The 18,514-nt window shown below is 51.3% G+C and overlaps 1 protein-coding gene across 4 annotated transcripts in view; it reads right to left on the bottom strand.

The window, feature by feature from the left end:
- The window catches only part of QRICH1 (glutamine rich 1), a 557,471-nt gene that overhangs the window by 352,284 nt on the left and 186,673 nt on the right, over positions 1 to 18,514 (bottom strand). For all 4 annotated transcript variants that reach the window (XM_069643302.1, XM_069643300.1, XM_069643303.1 and 1 more), the window contains one exon: positions 10,190 to 11,224. In XM_069643302.1, coding sequence (XP_069499403.1) covers positions 10,190 to 11,224 — 1,035 coding nt within the window. The remainder of the gene's footprint in view (positions 1 to 10,189; positions 11,225 to 18,514) is intronic.

The following is an 18,514-nucleotide window of genomic DNA, read 5'->3' as shown; positions in this document are numbered from 1 at the left end:
GTACTCCTGAACAGTATGCACAACGAGGAGGGAGTTCAAGGCGTGTATGTCGTACCTGGATGCCAATAAAAAGGTACCCCCGCCTGGGACCAAGCAGTAAGAAGGGCAGAGGAATTTAGAAGTACTGGACGGAGGGTATTCATTACTTTAGGAGTAACAAAGGGGAGACTGTTAGGGGAGAGGAGCCCTTGTCCCGCTCCTCTTGTATTCCCGCACTATCGGATCCCCCCTCTGCTGGAGGCAGGGGGTGGGGCTGAGACGTCCCCCAACCCTGCATACGTGTGAACCACCTCACTGCCCCCTTACTATTGATTTAGAATCATTTAACCTATTCTTATTGCAACTCCAAGACCCCATTCTGTGACACACCAAACTCCATCTTTTTACTAGGCCCGAAAATGATCTCTAAAAGCCTGTCTCTCCCCTCTCTGCCAGCGCCTCACACTACCAGCCCAGGCCCCCACCACCTCCTGCCAGCTGCGCCCAAGTTCTGTTCTCACGGAAGTCCAGCCATTCATTGTTTGAAGCTTTAGTTTCTTCCCTGAACAAGTGATCTCATTGCACTGTGCGAGAAAGGAGTAGGACCCACCCTTGGGAACATCCATCTCCACGGACCTGCCTGTGCTCCATTGACCCCCTCCCCCCAAACCCACCTGGCCATAATCTATAGGGCCCAAACCCCTCCACTCTTTGATACAGATACACATCAGACCTTTCAAGTGATCAAGAAAAGAACACCCGCCCTGGCCTGAAACTCCAATCATCAATATATTCTTGCTAAAATGAACACATGTGTCAGTATCATGAAACATCAGGTAGATCAAGGATCTCGCAGTTGGACACCTGGGTCGGGGTACTGGGTTTATAGATACCAAGGTGCAGAGGGTATAATACACAGATCACTTGTTAGTGAACTCTAAATATACCCCTCTTTGAGGCAACGTTTAGGATTGTCATTTGTGTCATGCCTTCAAAGCCTGCTGTTCTAACTTAGATAGAGAGAGGGAAGAAGTATCTCTCTGCTGGCATGACCTTCACCCTGCTGAAATCAGCCCAGCTGACACACTTGCTACGGGAGTGACATCCAAGCAAGCCACCAATCCAATGTGGCCAACCCCTACATATCTGTACAGACCCGATTCAACTTTCCAGTTGTATTGTAGAATTATGCACCTACAGTTAGGCGACATCAGTGACGCATTTATGCTTTATAATATGCTGCCCTTGTAATGGTCGGCAGAGCGCTCTCTGGGCAGCAGAGTTCTCGGTGTGCACAATTTCTCATATAAACTTTGTTCTACTTGCAATTTATCTCCTGGTCTCATTGATTTTGATATTGTGTCTGGGAATGGGCGCCTTCAACTAATGGAGAGGAATTGATCAAGACAGCAGCAGGGCATAAATCTGCGTTGCCCCTTGATGTCATTCCATCGCATTTATTCAAATTGGCGCCAACTGATTTGTATGACACTGGCTTCAGCAGTTAATTCATCTTTGATTTGGGGCCAAGTTCCCCTTAAACTAAAAGAAGGCCTGGTTATGCCATTATTGAAATAATCTACCCTGGACTCCTTGGTCCTGACGAACGATCGGCCTATTTCACTCTACCCTTCCTTATGAATGTCTTAGAAGCAGTGGTGATCCCTCAACTGAGAATGTTTCTGGAAGGTCAAAATATTCTAGTTCGCTGCCAAATGGGTTTTCGCCCCCTGATGGGAACCGAATCCGTCTTGGTATCAGTGCTCGACCGCTTTCAATACTATTGATCACTGGATCCTGATAGTAAGGCTAGAAGAGGCAGGATTTTCTGGGGCAGTGTTGGATTGGTTTTGTGCCTTTCTGACCTCACGTTCCCAAATAGTCTCCTTATATCCTTATCGCTCGTTCCTGTTTCGTGGTGTTCCGCAGGGCTCAGCCCTATCTCCCTTACTTTTCTTATGCAGATGATACACAGATTCTGTTCAGATTGGACCCGAAGCAGGCAAATGTGAGGGATAGGCTAGAAAACTGCTTGGAGGCCATTCAGGTGTGGATGAGTCAAACTGGCTCAAGCTGAACGGCGGGAAGACAGATCATGATCTCTGGTCCGCCTCTGGTGGCCGGGGGATGGACGGACTTCAGGCAGCATCCCTGAGCCCTTTAACAAAGCCGGCTAAAACAGTTCATAACCTAGGAATTAAGATATCTGAATCCTTGTCTATGGTGGTTCAGGTTAATACAGTATGTGGATCAGGGTTTTGCAAACTCAAATAGTTGAAGAAATGTATTCCTTTTGTTCCGGATAGATTCCATGCATAGATAGTGGCAGCATGTGTAAATGGAAGGAACAAGTTACTTACCTGTAACTGTTGTTCTCCAGCATGGGTCTGGCATGGATTCACATGCTCATGAATATTCCCCGTCGTCAGGCTGGGAATCCTCGGTAAAGAAAAAACCAGTATCAGTTTCGTTTCTGATCTGTCTTTCGTAGTAATAACCAATCACTGGTCTCTGCGTCATACTGACCACAGCCAATGACTGCCCTCTACCTAAGCACCGCCTCTGGCAGCCATCTTCAGATTTGGAAGCACGTGAAGTGGCAGTATGACCAAGTGAAGAGCCGCAGAGGGGTAGGCGGGAGGGTTCGCATGTGAATCCATGCCAGACCCATGCTGGAGAACAACAGTTACAGGTAAGTAACTTGTTCCTTCTCCAGCATGGGGTCTGGCATGGATTCACATGCTCATGAATAAAGAATACATAGCAGTACACACATGCACAACCACGGGAGGTGGCAAAGGCTCAACATTAAGCATCACATCAACTCAACATTAAGCATCTTACCTCCTCACCAGGCTCACCTCAGGCGAACAGGTTGCGCAGCACTGCTTGGCCGACCCTGGACTCCTCCCTGGAATCCCGGTCGACGCAGTAGAATTTCGTGAAGGTGTGCGTCGACCTCCACGTAGCAGCCCTGCATATGTCCAGCAGGGGCACACCAGATAGGAACGCCGTGGTAGCTGCGATCGCTCTGGTGGAATGGGCTCTCGGACGGCCAGGCAGCGGTCGGTTTGCCAACCGGTGACAGTACATGATACAGCCGGAGAGCCATCTGGAGATGGAAGCCTTCGAGAGAGCCTTCCCCTGATTGACAGGTCCAAAGTTCACAAAGAGTTGTGACGTCTTCCGAAAACCTTTCGTGCGGTCCACGTAGAACTTCAGCGCTCTAGCTACATCCAGCGAGTGCAAAGTCCTCTCAGCCGGCGACGAAGGCGACGGGAAGAACACAGGTAACACCAAGGGTTCGTTGAGATGAAAGTCCGACGGTACCTTGGGCATGAAGGAGGGGTGCGTCCTGAGCACTACCCTCGTGTCGTGGAAAGTCAAGTACGGGGCCTTGCAGGAAAGGGCCTGGATCTCTCCCACTCGTCGTGCGGAGGTGATGGCCACGAGAAAAGCTGTTTTCCACGATAGAAACTTCAACGGGGCCGAGTGCAGAGGCTCGAACGGAGGTCCCATGAGTTTGGTCAGCACCACGTTGAGCTCCCACGCCGGGGCCGGAGCCTTCACCGGCGGGAACGATCTGAACAGTCCCTTCATGAACTCTTTCACCAGACGATGAGACCACAAGGACGTCCGGCCCGTGGTTCTGGTGTATCGGGAGATCGCAGCAAGATGAATCTTGATGGACGCGTGTGCCAGACCAGCTTTGGCCAGCGTCAGCAGGTACGGCAGCACTTGGGGAGCCGTAATCCGTAGAGGGTTAACCTTCTGTGCGTGGCACCAGACAGAGAACCTCTTCCATTTGTGTCCGTAGCATTTAAGAGTCGAGGACGCCCTGGCCTTTGCAAGAACCTCTCTGCAATCGGCCGGTATGTCGTATCCTCCAAACTCTAGCGCTGCAGGAGCCAGGCCTGCAAGTTCAGCGACTTCGGGTCGTGGTGGAGGATGGCGCCTCCTTCCCTGGAGAGTAGATCCGCGTCCGCCGGCAGCTTGATTGGCGGGGACGCCGACAAGTCCAGAAGGTCCGGGAACCATATCTGCCTCGGCCACGCAGGTGCGACGAGGATCATCCTGCACCGTGACCTCTTGAGCTGGTTGACGAGCCGGATTAGCAGAGGCAAGGGAGGGAACGCGTAGAGGAACAGGCCCTCCCAGGGGAACGAGAAAGCATCGCCCATGCTCCTCGTCTGGGGAAACCTGCTGGCGAACCTCCGGCACTTGGTGTTCGTCGCCGTCGCGCACAGGTCGATCTGGGGTGTGCCCCACCGTCGGAAGAGGCGATCCACCAGATCCTGCCGTAGTTCCCACTCGTGGCACGAGCGCAGCTCCCTGCTGAGTGAGTCGGCGATGGTGTTTTTTATCCCTGCCAGATGAAACGGCACCAGAAGAATCCCTTGGGCGACGGCCCAATGCCACAGGTCCTGCGCCTCCTTGGACAGCGCTGGGGACCTGGTTCCGCCCTGTTTCCTGATGTAAAACATGGTGGTGGTGTTGTCGGTGAAGATCCTCACCACCTTGCCCTTGAGGGACGGAAGGAAGGACCTGAGGGCCCAAAACACTGCACGGAGCTCCAGGACGTTGATATGCAGGGACTTCTCCGTCGGGAGCCAGAGTCCCCTTGCGTGCAGATTTTCGGTGTGCGCTCCCCACCCTTCTAGGGAGGCATCCGTGGTCACAGTCACCTGGTGGGCTGGGGTCTGGAAGTCCATGCCCGCCGTCAGATGCGCGCGGGTGCCCCACCACCGTATCGCTCGTCGGAAACTCTCGTCGAGCTTGATCCTTTCCTCGAAGCTGCCCGTCGTCTGGATCCAGCGCGCATCCAGGAACTCTTGCAACGGGCGCATCCGGAGCCTGCACCTGGGAATGAGGTAGATGCAGGAAGACATCATCCCGAGGAGGGACTTGATGGACCTCACCTTGGCCGCGTCGGCCACCAACATCCGTTGCACCTTGCCCAAGATGGTCCTGGTCCTCTCCTCCGACGGGGAGGCCAGAAGGGACACTGTGTCGAGCCTCGCTCCCAGAAACAGTGCGACTTGCGCGGGCACCAGGTGGGATTTGGCGTAGTTCACGGAGAATCCCAGGTCCGTGAGGAGTTGGACGGTCCTTGCCGTGTGGACCACGGCGAGCTCCCTCGTCTTGGCGCGGATGAGCCAGTCGTCCAGGTAGGGGTAGACGTGAATCCCCTCGCGGCGCAGCTGCGCCGCCACCGGTGCGAGGCACTTGGTGAAAACCCTGGGTGCCGACCGCAGTCCGAAGGGAAGGGCTTTGAACTGGTAATGACGCCCTTGGACCACGAATCTGAGGAATTTTCGGTGCCCCTTTAGGATGGGAATGTGGAAGTAGGCATCCTCCAAATCCAACGACGATAGGAAGTCTCCTTCCTCCAGCTGACCCAGGACGTGCTGGAGGGTGACCATCCGGAACTTCTGCGCCTTGATGAACTTGTTCAGGCGTCGCAGGTCCAGGATGGGGCGCCATCCTCCCGTCTTCTTCTTCACGAGGAAGTAACGCGAGTAGACTCCGGAGCCCCGAAGCCTCTTTGGGACGAGTTCGATGGCGCCCTTTCTGAGCATCGCCTTTACCTCCAGGAGAAGTTGAGGGACGTGAAGTTCTTTCCTGGCCACGGGGGGGACGCGCGGGCACCTTCTTTGAAACTCGAGCGCGTGGCCCCGGGCCAGGGCGTCCAGCACCCAACGGTCGGTGGAGACGGACTCCCACACGCTGACGAAGCCCGCCAGCCGGCCTCCCACCGGGGTGCTTCGGTGGGGGCCCGACCCCACGGCCGGTTCAATCCTGCTTGGACGCGGCCTTGCCGCCTTGGCCTCCTTGGCGACGACGGCGGGGGCCGCCAGACTTGCCTCGTCCTCTGTAGGCCTCTTGCGACGACGAGCGGGCCGCTTGACGGTAGGAAGCGAAACCGCCGCCGGAACCTTTGGAGGCGCCCTTGCCTCCGCCGCTCCGAAAGGGCGTCCGCCGTTGCTGCAGCACTCCAAGGGCCCGGGCCGTCTCAGTATCCGCCTTGATGGCCTGAAGGGAATCGTCCACTGTCTTCCCAAACAGGTTGTTCCCGTCGAAGGGCATGTCCAGGACCCTGTTCTGGACGTCCTGCCGAAAGTCCGTAGCCTTGAGCCATCCGCGACGTCGAAGGCAAACGCCGTTGCCCATCTGGCGGAACCCAGTGTCGGCGATGTCCGTCGCCACGGTGATGGCGTGGTCCGAGGCCACCTCACCTTCCTGCAGGATCTCAAGGGCCTCCGCCCTCTTGTCGTCCGGCAGAAAATCCAGCAGGGGAGCTATCTTGTACCAGAGTTCCCTGTCGTAGCGGGCCACGATAGCCAAGGCGTTGGCCGCTTTAATCGTCGTCGCCGCCGACGAGATGACTCTGCGTCCCATGGCATCCAATTTCTTTCCCTCGCCGTCCGGCGGGGAAGTCGACGTGGAGGCCGCACCCCCCCCCGCTTTCTTCCTGGCTGCCGCGGAGACGACGGAGTCCGGGGTAGGCTGCGCCCGGAGGCATAGGGGGGCCGAGTCCGGGACCCGGTACTTTTTCTCGTACCGGTCTCTTTTCGCTGGCGTCGTGGAAGGGTTCTTGAGGAGGGAAAGGCCCTCATCCCAAATGTCGTCCAACAGAGGCACTGCGAGGACCGTCTTCCTCTTGGTCTCGCGCCGTTGGTAAAGGAAGCCTTCCTTTTTCTTCTCCTCAGGGCAGAGTTGGAAAAGCTCGGATGCCCTGGCGATCATTGAGTGGAACGATCCAATCTCGTCGGGCGGAGAAGCCCTGGGGGGAGGCGACGACGGAAAATCCTCGTCGTATGCCTCGTCGTCCGTACCCGTCGCTGCCGTGTCAGTCCCCGTATCATCCCCTCGGGTGGACGGGGAGGAGGGCTGGACGGGGCGCGACGGTTGAAAAGGAGGCGGTGGATGGATCCTTCTTTTCTTGGTAGGGGGAACACCAGAAGGTCCCGGTTCTGGATCCCCCGACGGGAGAGGTTCCTCCGTCGGTAACGGTAGTCTCGTCCTTATCTCGGAGCATAAGGACTGTATAGCCAACAAAATGGCCGCTGAGTTGTCTTGCGGCGCTGGCAGAGGGGAATCCGACGGGCGAGCAGGGGCCCCGTCGGTATCCTCGACGATGTCGTCGTCGTCACCTGCGTCGGGGCCCATTCCGACGGGCTGGTCTTGTTCCACGCCTAGGCCGTGGCTTAAGACCTCGATCAGTTCCTCTTCTGAGGTTGAGGCCGAATCTACGACGACGCCCTGCCCCCCCTTCTTCCCCACGGAGGGTTTCACGGGGGTCCTATCGATGGGCACGAAAGAAGACTCCCTCCGGGGAGGCAGGGAGATTCTGGGCCCCGAGGCCGCCACCACTGGTGCAGCCTCCACAGGCTGGGCCAGGGCCGCCGCGACCGTTTCGATAGAGGGCTTGGTCGAATGGATCAAGGCCTTCACCACCTTAGGTGCGCTCACCGCCTTATCCTTGAGGGAGGGGGCACTGCCACGCTCCTCCTCTGCCTTAGAGCTCGACCGGGGTCTCTCCAGGAGCTTCGCCGGGTGCTCGGCCTTCCTCTTACCCGACCCAGAGCGTTGGCTCGTGGTTGATGGTGCCGGGGAGGGTGCGCCCTGCCTGGCGCCCGTAGAGCCCGACCGTTCGGCGCTCCCGGTGCCAGCGGACTCGCGGTGCTTGGCCTTATGTTGGGCCCCCGTCGCCGGGGCGCCCTCAAAGGTCTTAGAAGACCGCTCAGATTTCTTCTTCTTCTCGCCAGACGGGCTCTTACCCTCCAGCCAGCTGGCGAGACGTTGATGGCGGTCCTTCATGGTCCGTTCCGACATGTTGCCGCAAAACGCACAGTCCTTCTCCACGTGCGTCTTGTCCCCATGAAGGCAGTAAAGGCAGAAAGAGTGTTCGTCCTCCTTGAAGACGTTCTGCAGCTGGCATCCAGGGCAGGCCCTGAACAGCTTTCCGGGCGTCGAGCTTCCCTTCTCCTGGGCCATCTCCGAGACCGGGCCTGAGAAGCTTCTGGAGTCCTCCGAAGTGTAGCTCGACGAAATCTTCACCCTTGAGGGGCACAGATGAATCCGACACGGGTCCCCGTTGATCGGATGTAGGATCGGTGGAGCTTGAGGCTCTTTTGACCGAAAATCGAAGTTTTTTGTGAAAAAGCGCGAAAAAATAGCACTAACGCTCGAGAGCAATAGCACGAGGATCCCAACACATGAACGTGCGGTAAAAATCTGAAGATGGCTGCCAGAGGCGGTGCTTAGGTAGAGGGCAGTCATTGGCTGTGGTCAGTATGACGCAGAGACCAGTGATTGGTTATTACTACGAAAGACAGATCAGAAACGAAACTGATACTGGTTTTTTCTTTACCGAGGATTCCCAGCCTGACGACGGGGAATATTCATGAGCATGTGAATCCATGCCAGACCCCATGCTGGAGAAGTATCGATTACTGGAATGCCATTTACTTGGCACAGCCATCTTCTCATCCAGCGCACCTGGTTACACATATTCCGGTTGGAGTAGGAGTAAGGAGGGCCCGGAAATCTCTTCACTGGTTGCCGATCGATGCCCAGGTAAAATGTAAAGCCTTGTGCATTATGCACCGGGCACTAAACGGCAAAGGATGTTTGGCCATCTAGGAGAAACTGTATATATATACACCCTGGCCCGTTCCCAGAGATACTCAAATGTAGTTTTTCTGCATATTCCTAAATACAGGAAAGAGCGGTTGGGCGGCCAAGCTTTTTCCACTTTCCACTTTCTTTGCCACTGCATCTAAGGACCACTGAGGACTGTCTTTCAAACAAAACCTTAAAACGTTTCTCTTTACGTAAACCCAGTTTTCATCCGGTTGTGGCTCCTCTCCATCTTCTCGGTTGTTGTCCGCTTTCAGTGCCATGATGCCTTTGGTGAAAGTGCGCTATACAAGTAGCTGATTGATTGATCGCGCAAGTGTGGGTAAGAGGGAAGGGGAGAAGTGCCGGGGGGGTGGGGGGGGGTTAAGGGAAGCAGGAAGTGCACTTAACTAACTCGTGCAGCCAGCGGGTGGCTTATAAGTTCAGAGAGAAGGGACTGTAGGGTTGCAGATACAGACCATTAAGTGCTTGGGGGCCCGGAGACGGTGCAAGGACAATTTGACATGCAGGGGCCTGGGCCCGAGTTCAGAGGGTGACCAGTGCACAGAGCAGTCAGGTGCATCAGCAGGAGAGAGGAATAGAGAAAACTGAAGTGAAAAGGTTGCTTCCGGAACCAGAGGTGGCTCTGCTCAAGTTTGAGAGATGCAGGGAGGCTAGTCCAGAGGGAGGCCACAGCCGAGGAGATAGATCTGCCCCAAACTCTCTGCTTGGAGAAGCGTCGGACCATCAGAGTTGGAGGTGGATGAGTGGAGAGCTCGAGAAGGAAGATGCTTTGGAAGAGAAAGTTGGAGGTAGAGCGGTCCCAGGATCTAGTTGCAAACAGAACATGATCACTTTTATTGACCGTTTAATATAAACCAAGTCTCACAAGAAGCTAGGCCCAATTTCTCATGGTAGAATGGAAGCAACAGTTCCGGTTTGTAATAGGCTTTCCATGGTGCTGGCAGATAGATCATCATGCCACAACACAAGCTGGCATCTACAGCAAAGGTATTTGGTGTCTCCTCATATTTGTCTTATCCTACACATTCTTGTTTGGATATGCTAGATTCAAATAATTCACTTGTCGGTACTAATGAAGACAGAGGGAGAAAATATATATGGTGAAGTGGAAACGATTTGGGGTTGCCTTAAGTGAGGACAAGGGGTCACAGTGTGTAGCTGGAATAAAAATGTATGCAACAAGAGGAATAAGGAATTTGGTGCAAAACCTGTGTCAAAACACGTCTCACTAATCATCCGACAGTTTCAATGCACAAAGATGGAATTAAGGGTCCAAAGTATAAGGTCTGCATCAGGTTTCACTGTACAATTTTAGCACCCTCAGCCAAAATAGAAGTCACAAAATTGAATATAAAACCTTCACGTGCCAATGGGAATCCCCATGTAGAATGCTTACCTGGATACGTGGTAGTTTCTCCAAGTCAATATTATACAACAGAAATTTGTGTAGGAAAGAAAGGATAGATTATGTGAAAACACAATTGATAGAGGCAAGATCTGCATTTAGAGCCCGTTTTACCCACTGTGGTAGACACATATTCAACACAAAATAGTATTCACTTACTGAACAGGTGACTTGCAGCAACTGCTGCTGTTGCTGCTGCTGTTGGTGCTGTTGCTGAACTTGTTGCTGGACCTGCTCTTGTAACATGGTCTGCTGCTGGGTGTCCCATATGTGCACAGTTTGACCTGAATTTTGGTACGTCCCTGCCACAGTTTGTACCGCCAGCGGAATGTGGATGTTCCCGTTCATAAACTGTGCTGGAAAAATAGAGTTGGCAAGTGTCTGCACAATTTCCTCGTGCGAGTTTTTCATCCTGTCCTTGTCATCCTCTAGCTTTACAGTAGTTAGCGTAGTTGGGGAGCCACTCATATGGACAGCATTGTAGGCTTCTTGTGGGATGGCAATGTGAGTTATGTTTTGCTGCTGAAGATCACCACGTGGCTGTGCAGAGTAAACAGGGATGGTCCAGGTCTCGCCAGTTGGGCTAGTAATAGTCCCAGTGGCACTATAAAGGTGTGCACTATCCACTGTCAATAGATCTGGCCTTAAGGACACATAACTCTGCTGCTGCCCCTGTGGGATAGCTAACACCGTGGCAACTGGTTGCCCTGAGATAGCATATGAGACAGTAATTGGCATGTCCACTTTACGTTTCTTTACAGGTTGGAGAACACTTGAAGTGCTGACCCTCCGCTCTACTTCTCGTGGAGATTCTTGCTGCGATGGCGGGGGAGAAAGTGAACCAACAGTTTGAATCTGGATCTGTTGGCCTCCAGAAAGGGCCTGTGCATGGATGTGTTGGTGCTGGATGTGTTCCTCCTGCATGTCAGAAGTCTGGATCTGATGTGCCTGGACATGCTGCACCTGGATTTGGGCCGCCTGTAGCTGAGAGCTGGACAGCTGGTGGGAGGGACTCTGAGACTGAAGGGACTGAGTCTGTAAGTTCTGGGATGCCTGTTGCTGAGCCTGCTGCTGTTGCACCTGACTCTGGATCTGCACTTGGACTTGGATGGGCTGCTCTGAAGATTGGTGGCCAGTCAGCTGAGGAGAAAGCTGCTGAACTGTGACATGCTGTGGAGACTGGTGTACTTGGACCTAGCAACACAAAAAAAAACATGAGTGAGCACCATTTTGAAAATGTGCGATTCAGGCATTATTTATAATTGGTCTAGCAATTCCATTTCATATAATAAAGCACAATGAAAACAAGGTTGGGGTATTCTAAAAATCACAGCACTCGTGGGTTAGTGAAGGATAAATTGGGGTGGAGGCTTCTATGAAAAGCAATGGGACCATGATTCAGCAGAGTGTTCCGGAATGCATGGAAACAAAAGTGTGGAAGTCAAATTACATGTTTTGTGCTTGGTTTATCACACAATATATAACTCATCACTTGCACTGAATCTGGGCACATGAAAAGTGGCTTTGAAAGAAATGTAGGGAGGTTGAATCTATACCACACCTGATGGTTAAATGTGCAAAATCCAGAAAGACAAACAACTAAGAACAAAGCTTCTGACGTATCCATTTAAAGGGAAAACCAATCTGGAAGTCCTCATCTCCGCAATCACCAAAAAGACATTTAATCAACTTTTTAGACACTAGTGATATTTAAAATGCTGCTGCAACATTGTCAGATGCTTGCATTTTGTCATATTTAATGTATGTTGTCACATGACTGTAGTCCGTGTCACTCGGTCTTCATATTTTATGGAGGTAGCTAGTTCACCTGTTTTAAACCAATGCAATCAGTGAAGAGCCCACAACAGAATATTTGCACGCTTAGATCTTAAGTATCATCAGGACTTACATTTATAGAGACAACTCTGGGGAGTTTGTGGATGCGAGGACTGCATTTTTAAAAATCCTTTCTCCTTCAGGATAGTACAAGGTGCTAATGGACATGGAAGTTATCTATGAAATGGTCCTTTTTAAAATAGCTTTACAGCAAGAAACATTAGCACTGCAAGATATTTGAATGCCTAAAAAGCAATGCAGAGAGCAGGTAGACCTAAACAGCGGTGTTCTTTAACAAACTTACAGGGGCAAGTAACTTGTTCTCCGAGCGGATTGTGTCCTCCAACGTTTTCCTGATCTTTGACAGACTCCCAAAGCAGTATCCATGAGTGGAGGAGGGTGAAGAATTTTGTAAAGGTGAAATTAAAGGGCAGAGTGAAGCACTGCCTTACCAAACGGGCATGGGAAGTATCCAGAGAATAATGCTTAGTAAATGTGTGTATCGAAGCCCACGTTGCAGCATCACATATGTTCTTTATCAGGACACCCCTTTGCAGGGCTGTCGACGTAGCCATACCTCTGGTTGAATGAGCACGCACACCCTTCGGAGGGACCTTGCCCGCCAAATTATAGCATTCAGAAATAGCGAGGATGATCCACCTAGACAAGGTCTGTTTAGAAACAGCCTGGCCTAGTTTGTGTCCGGAATACCCTACAAAAGCTTGTCATCCACTCTCATCTAAAAGCTCTACTAGGATCCAACCTAAGAAGCCTTTCCTCTTCCTTACTAGGATGTAGAGCAGGATAGAAGGCAGGTAACAACTTTCGGACTCAAATGAAAGTCCAAAACTACCTTAGGTAGAAAGGAGGGTCTGACTCAACACACCCTGTCCTTTTGGAATACAGTAAAGGGTGGCTTATAAGAAAGTGTCTGCAACTCGCTCACTCTACGTGCAGATGTAAGAGCAACAAATAGAATAGTCTTAAAGGTTAACAACCTCAATGGACATGAGTGCAATGATTCAAATGAGCATCCATCAGAAACTTTAAGACCAAGTTAAGGCCCCAAAACGGAAGCTGAAACAGTGAAGGCGGGAAAACATTTGTGAGCCCTTTTAGAAATGGAGTAACGAAACAGAATCTTAAAATAAGAGCATTCCTCAGATAAACGCTTCAACATAGTGAGCGCTCCTAGGTAACCTTTAATGGTTCCCGCCTGAAGACCTGTGTGGGCTAAAAGAAAGCAAAAAGGATAGAACATCCGGAGTTGAACATGAAAGAGGATTAACATTCTTTTCTCGGCACCAGTCGCAGAACTTATTCCAAAGGCAACGATACAGAGACTTGTCGCTGGCCCCTGGCCGAAAGCAACACCTCCATTACGTCATCCGGGAGGTCCCAATACTTGTATCTCAACCTTTCAGAACACATGTTTAAAGGTTGAGAATCTTGACCTCTGGATGGAGAACAATCCCCCTCTAGCGAGAGAAGGTCCTCTCTTTGGGGAAGGCGCATCGGAGGACAGATGGACATTTCCAGAAGGTCCAGGTACCACAATCTCATTGCCCAATCCGGAGCAACTAGGATCATGCGGGTCCCGAACTGTCTTAACCGCTTGAGGAATGATGGGGACCGGAGGAAACACGTACAGTAGCGGGAATTCCCAATCTACCTCGAATGAGTCTCCTAGAGCTCCTCTCAGAGGAAATTCCCTGGAGCAGTACTGTTCGCACTTCCGTTTGGCACCGGTCACAAACAGATGCACCTGCAGGGTTCCCCAAATGGGTGAACACCTCTTGAAGGACTTCCTCTGGGAGACTGCGCTCCACTGTGTTCCCCTCTCCGGCTAGATGAACTGCCGCTAAGGAGATTCCTTCTTGAATTGGCGAGAAACAGAGCAGCATTGCCTCGCTGTACAGTGGTAGAGACCCTACACCTTTTCTCTTGTTGAGGTAATGCATGGCCACTGTGTTGTCCGTCACTATCAGGACTTTCTTCCTCCGTACAGAGGCAGGTAATCCTTCATTGCTAGCCCGATTGCTCATAGCTCTAGAAGATTGATGTGTAGTTTGGACTCTGATGGATACCAACGATGATACCAACGACCGCTGGTCAGATCATTGGCGTGAGCTCTCCACCCTGTGAGGGAAGCGTCCGTCACTACGGTTACCTCCAGCCATGACTGCCAAAAAGGTTCTCCCTTCATGAGGTTTTCGTCGCACGCCCTCCACAGAAGATCCTGTGAGACCCTGACCGGAACCTGGAGGCGATGCGACATCTTGCCTGAGAATTGGGACCATTGATCCTGAACGCCCACTGAAGGGACATCATTCTCAGACGTGCCTCTGGCACCAGAAAAATGCAGGATCCCATGAGGCTGAGCAACCTCAAGATTTTGAAGGCCGGAAAAATCTGGGCATTCTGAAATTTGGTTACCATCTGGATAATGTGTTGAGCCCCCACCTTGGGTGGCGAGCACTTCAAGGACGTGTCTAAAAATACACTGATGTACTGGAGCTGCTGGGAGAGTGTCTATGGGACTTCTTTAAATTGAGGGAGAAGCCCAGTCTGTGAAGGGAGTAACAGGTAACGCTGAGATAATACAAGGCTTGTTCAGGAGAACGCGCCCTGATCAGCCAATCGTCCAGGTGTGGGTAGATATGAAACCCCCCACCCCCTTCTACTGAGATGTGCTGCCACTACCACCATCAGTTTGGTGAATACCCTCAGGGCAGAGGTCAACCCGAATGGCAAGACTTGAAACTGATAATGTGAGCCGCCAATGGCGAAAATCAGGTATTTCCTGTGCTTGAGATGGATTGGCACATGAAAATAAGCATCCGGAAGGTCCAATGACACCAACCAATGCTGAAGTTGGAGGGCCTGAAGTATCTGAGAAAGAGTGACCATCTTGAATTTGTCATTCCTGAGGAACTTGTTCAAGTATCTCAAGTCCAAGATGGGTCTCAGTCACCCATGCTTTTTGGAAATAAAAAAATGAGAAGCGTACCAGCCTTTGTTCCTCTCTGCTACAGGGACTGGTTCTATAGCACCTTTCTCTAGCAGGGTTAATATTTGCTGCACAAGGAGCGGATCTGGAACTTCCTCAGAGTGTACTCTCGGTGAATGGTCATGAGGCTTCCGAAAAGGAAGGCAGTACCCGTGGGCTATAGTTTCCAGAGCCTAAGCATCCAAAGTAATGGCTCATCATTCTTCCAGAAACAGACAGCCTGCCCCCCACAGGTGAGCTGTGACCAAAGGCCTCAGAGCTGTTTTGAAGTGGCAGTAGCACAGCCTAATGGCAAAGACTGCTGCTTGAGCCGGCTTGGCACCTCTACATCGTCCACCACGAGGAAACTTATGTTGCCCTTGACTGGCCATGCCTCTCGGCCTTCCAAATGAGGAGTAGTAGCAAAAAGATCTACACCTCCATTGCTGTCCGATAGGACGAAAAGGCGGAGGCTGCCGAACAGCGCCGCCCAAAGACTTGGCGGCGGCTTTAGAGGTCTGCAGCTTATCAAGTCAATCCCCAGCCTTGCTGGCAAAAAGGTAAGACCCGTCAAATGGCATGTTGAGAAGTCTAGCCTGCACATCCGGTGCAAAAAAACTGCGGAAACCACGCAAATCTGCGTATTACAGTGCTCGTAGCCCTGGACCTGCTGACACTGTCTGCAACATCCAACCCAGACTGAAGGTATTCACACATGGCTTCCTTGCCGTCCAAAAAGAGCTAGAAAGCCCTCCCTTTCTTCCCCTTCACGAATATGCTCAGCCACCATAGATATGCACTCCGAGTGTATGAAAATCTTGCCAAGGCACAAGATGAGTTGGCCGACTTCAACGCCATAATCCCATCTGAAACACCTTGCGCGCCCATCCACCCACATGCTTATTGTTCCTTTGTGGAGGGATCGGAGGGTACGCAGACTGTTTCGAGGTAGCCATGGCTGGTATTTTCTTGTCAGAGACTTGCTCACCGCTGGATTAGTCTACGGATTTTCCCAATTTGTTACCTCCCTGTTCTGCAGAGCCACATGAAATGGCAATATGGGATCTGTAGGAGGACCCTGATCCAAAATGCCCATAAGATCATCCTGTGACCAGCCCAAATACTCCACCACCCTCGACATAAGGCATTGGTAAGAGGAGTCTACATGCTCCCCAGGATCTGGTCTGCCGAACTCCAGCTCAGGAGAAGTGTCTATACCACTTGCATTATGCGAGGTATCGCAAGGATCCTGCACCCTACTGCTCCGAGATGAGGCATTCTGGCAAATTAGGTGTCCCAAACTGGAGACCAAAAGTAGCCTCACCATCATCAGAATATTCCTCCTCCTCATAAATGGAGGAGAGTGACTTAAAAAAGTCTTTTGCAGAGGAGTACACCTTTTCTCAGGTATCACAGCCAGAGGCTTCAAAGTCGACGACTTCGACTAAGATGCCCCTTTCCTTGCCAGCTTCAACAGAAGGCACGAACGGGGCATTGCTTTTCGAAGATTTTAAGCATTTCCATGCGGAAAGCTTCCCACTAGGCAGGCGTTGAATGTTTGGACGGGCAACTCACCCTCTCGTGGTACCGCCGGAAGACTAGTAAGGCGACCAGTGGTGCTTTCTCCTCGAGCGCTTCGACGTAGAGGACGAGTGGCGGAAACCAATCCAGGACCTTGAAGCTTGGCCTTCTTCCTCTGAGGAGAGTCAACTCTCGACTCATCGGTGGAGGGCCCAGCAGGTCGTGATTTATGGGGCCTGGACACCTTGCCTACCTTGAGCTTACCCTTTTGTTTCCGCAAGGCCTTTCCAGTCATCGACTGGCACTTGGAGCACGTATCCGTGTCATGGCCCCGCCGAGGCACCACAGGCAGACAATGCAGATCCGTGATGGACATCTTGTATCCGCAGTACCGGCATTTCTTGAATCCGGAACGATGTGTCGTCGGAGTGGAAAATGAAGACATATCGAAGAACTTCACAGAAAATACTAAAAAGTACGAGGCGTGTAGAGTTTCACAAAGCAAACACGTTTGCGGAAAAAACGGACTGAGGTAACTGGTGCCGTGCGTGCTACTTATGACATCCGATGAAGTCACCCTCGACAGTGGCCTACGAGGGACATCGACCTGACCCCATCGATGCAGGGCAACCTATGCCGAAAAATTTCAAAAGCAGCCGAGCTGTGGACACTACATGTCAAAGATGAGGAATACATTGGAGGACGCAATCCATTCGAAAATGCTTTCTGACATAACAGCTAAAGCAAAAATGAAAAACGCACAAAGCAAAGCTGCAGAAATGAGGTTAAAACTTTTTTTTTTAAAACAATCGTAAGCCCTCATTAAAATGAAGAACTCTTGCACTTTACTAGAATGAGTGCAGAAGTTGAGGGCCCTTCTAATCAACATGGTTGCAGCAGGCTTATTACATTGCCAAACATATTGTTGCAAAAAGGGGATGAAGAAACAGGGGGGAAAAAAAGTTGTGGGTTAATTGGAACAAGATTCAACTCAAGGAATGGAGACAATTGACTTAATGTATTCACTCTTTCCTAACAGATTTATTTGAAAGAAATTGAGTGTACTGAACAAACCTGTTGAATTCTATGATCTTTCAAATATTCCCCTCTTTGCACAAGTTGTTCCAAGAAAGGTGCCTGTGGCGGAAAGTTCCCATTGGGGTTGTCCTCCAATGCCTCAGAAGAATTGTAAGTATATGCATATAAGAGGTCCAACATGAGCAAGGTGTTAGGGAGAATGAACAATGGTATGCTTAATCCCCTCTCTTGGAGAGACCCATCAGCACATTATGCTGGACTTCTGGGCCTTTTTCTTTCTATCGTGAATGAGGGGAGCCTCATTCCCCTCATTCATTTTTATTTGCTCTGACTTTTGGGAACTCTGCTCTGTTTTACTTTGTACTATGGAGTCTTGCCTTCCTTCATATCTCTTTAAGGCATATGTGTTACACTTTACACTTTTGCAGCACACAGCACCCTATTTGCAATGTTGCTGGGAACCCCTAGGGGTCTCCTTTGAGATGCTTTCACTATCCTTAAAAACAACTGTTCTTAAGGATAGAAGGCTACTTTGTGTGAGATTAGCGCGCACACACCACCCTATGTGGAGTGATAAGGGCATACCTAGTATCCCTTTTCTCTGTGCTTCTCTGACTTTATAGTCACAGTGACAGCCCTAGCTGGTGGCAGTGGATGTGCTTAACCAACTACCATGATATTTTTTACCGCAGACTGTATCCACAGTCTGCGTTCTGCACAATAGGCGCTCACCTATGTTCCAATATGGTGGCTCCTATTTTTTTTTGCCATTTCTCGTGTGGTGTTCCTTTGTTAGCCATTCTACCATTCTGGAGGGGGAGATCTGTGTGCGAGTTGTGAGTTGAGACAAAACTCACACACAGACTAGGACCCTTCCAGTAACCGTGAACTGCTGTTCTGACCCAGTTTTCTGAGAGGACTCCTTCCTTTTGGTTGGTGGGACCAATCAGCACTAAGACGAACTGCAGATCGAGCCATCACCTGAGGTGCTGTGACCTTCCAGGGCTGAAAACCATGAATACTAGGGCACCTCTGACCCATTTGCAGTGCAATGTCTTTGCGTGGACCAATCCGCACAGAACTTTGGTGAGCTCCAGTTG

The sequence above is a fragment of the Ambystoma mexicanum genome, chromosome 2p (genome assembly GCF_040938575.1).
Source record: "Ambystoma mexicanum isolate Mex_15411 chromosome 2p, UKY_AmexF1_1, whole genome shotgun sequence".
Classification (NCBI taxonomy): Eukaryota; Metazoa; Chordata; class Amphibia; order Caudata; family Ambystomatidae; genus Ambystoma; species Ambystoma mexicanum.
Note: the sequence above shows the minus strand (reverse complement) of the source record. Positions and strands in the feature narration are given on the sequence as shown.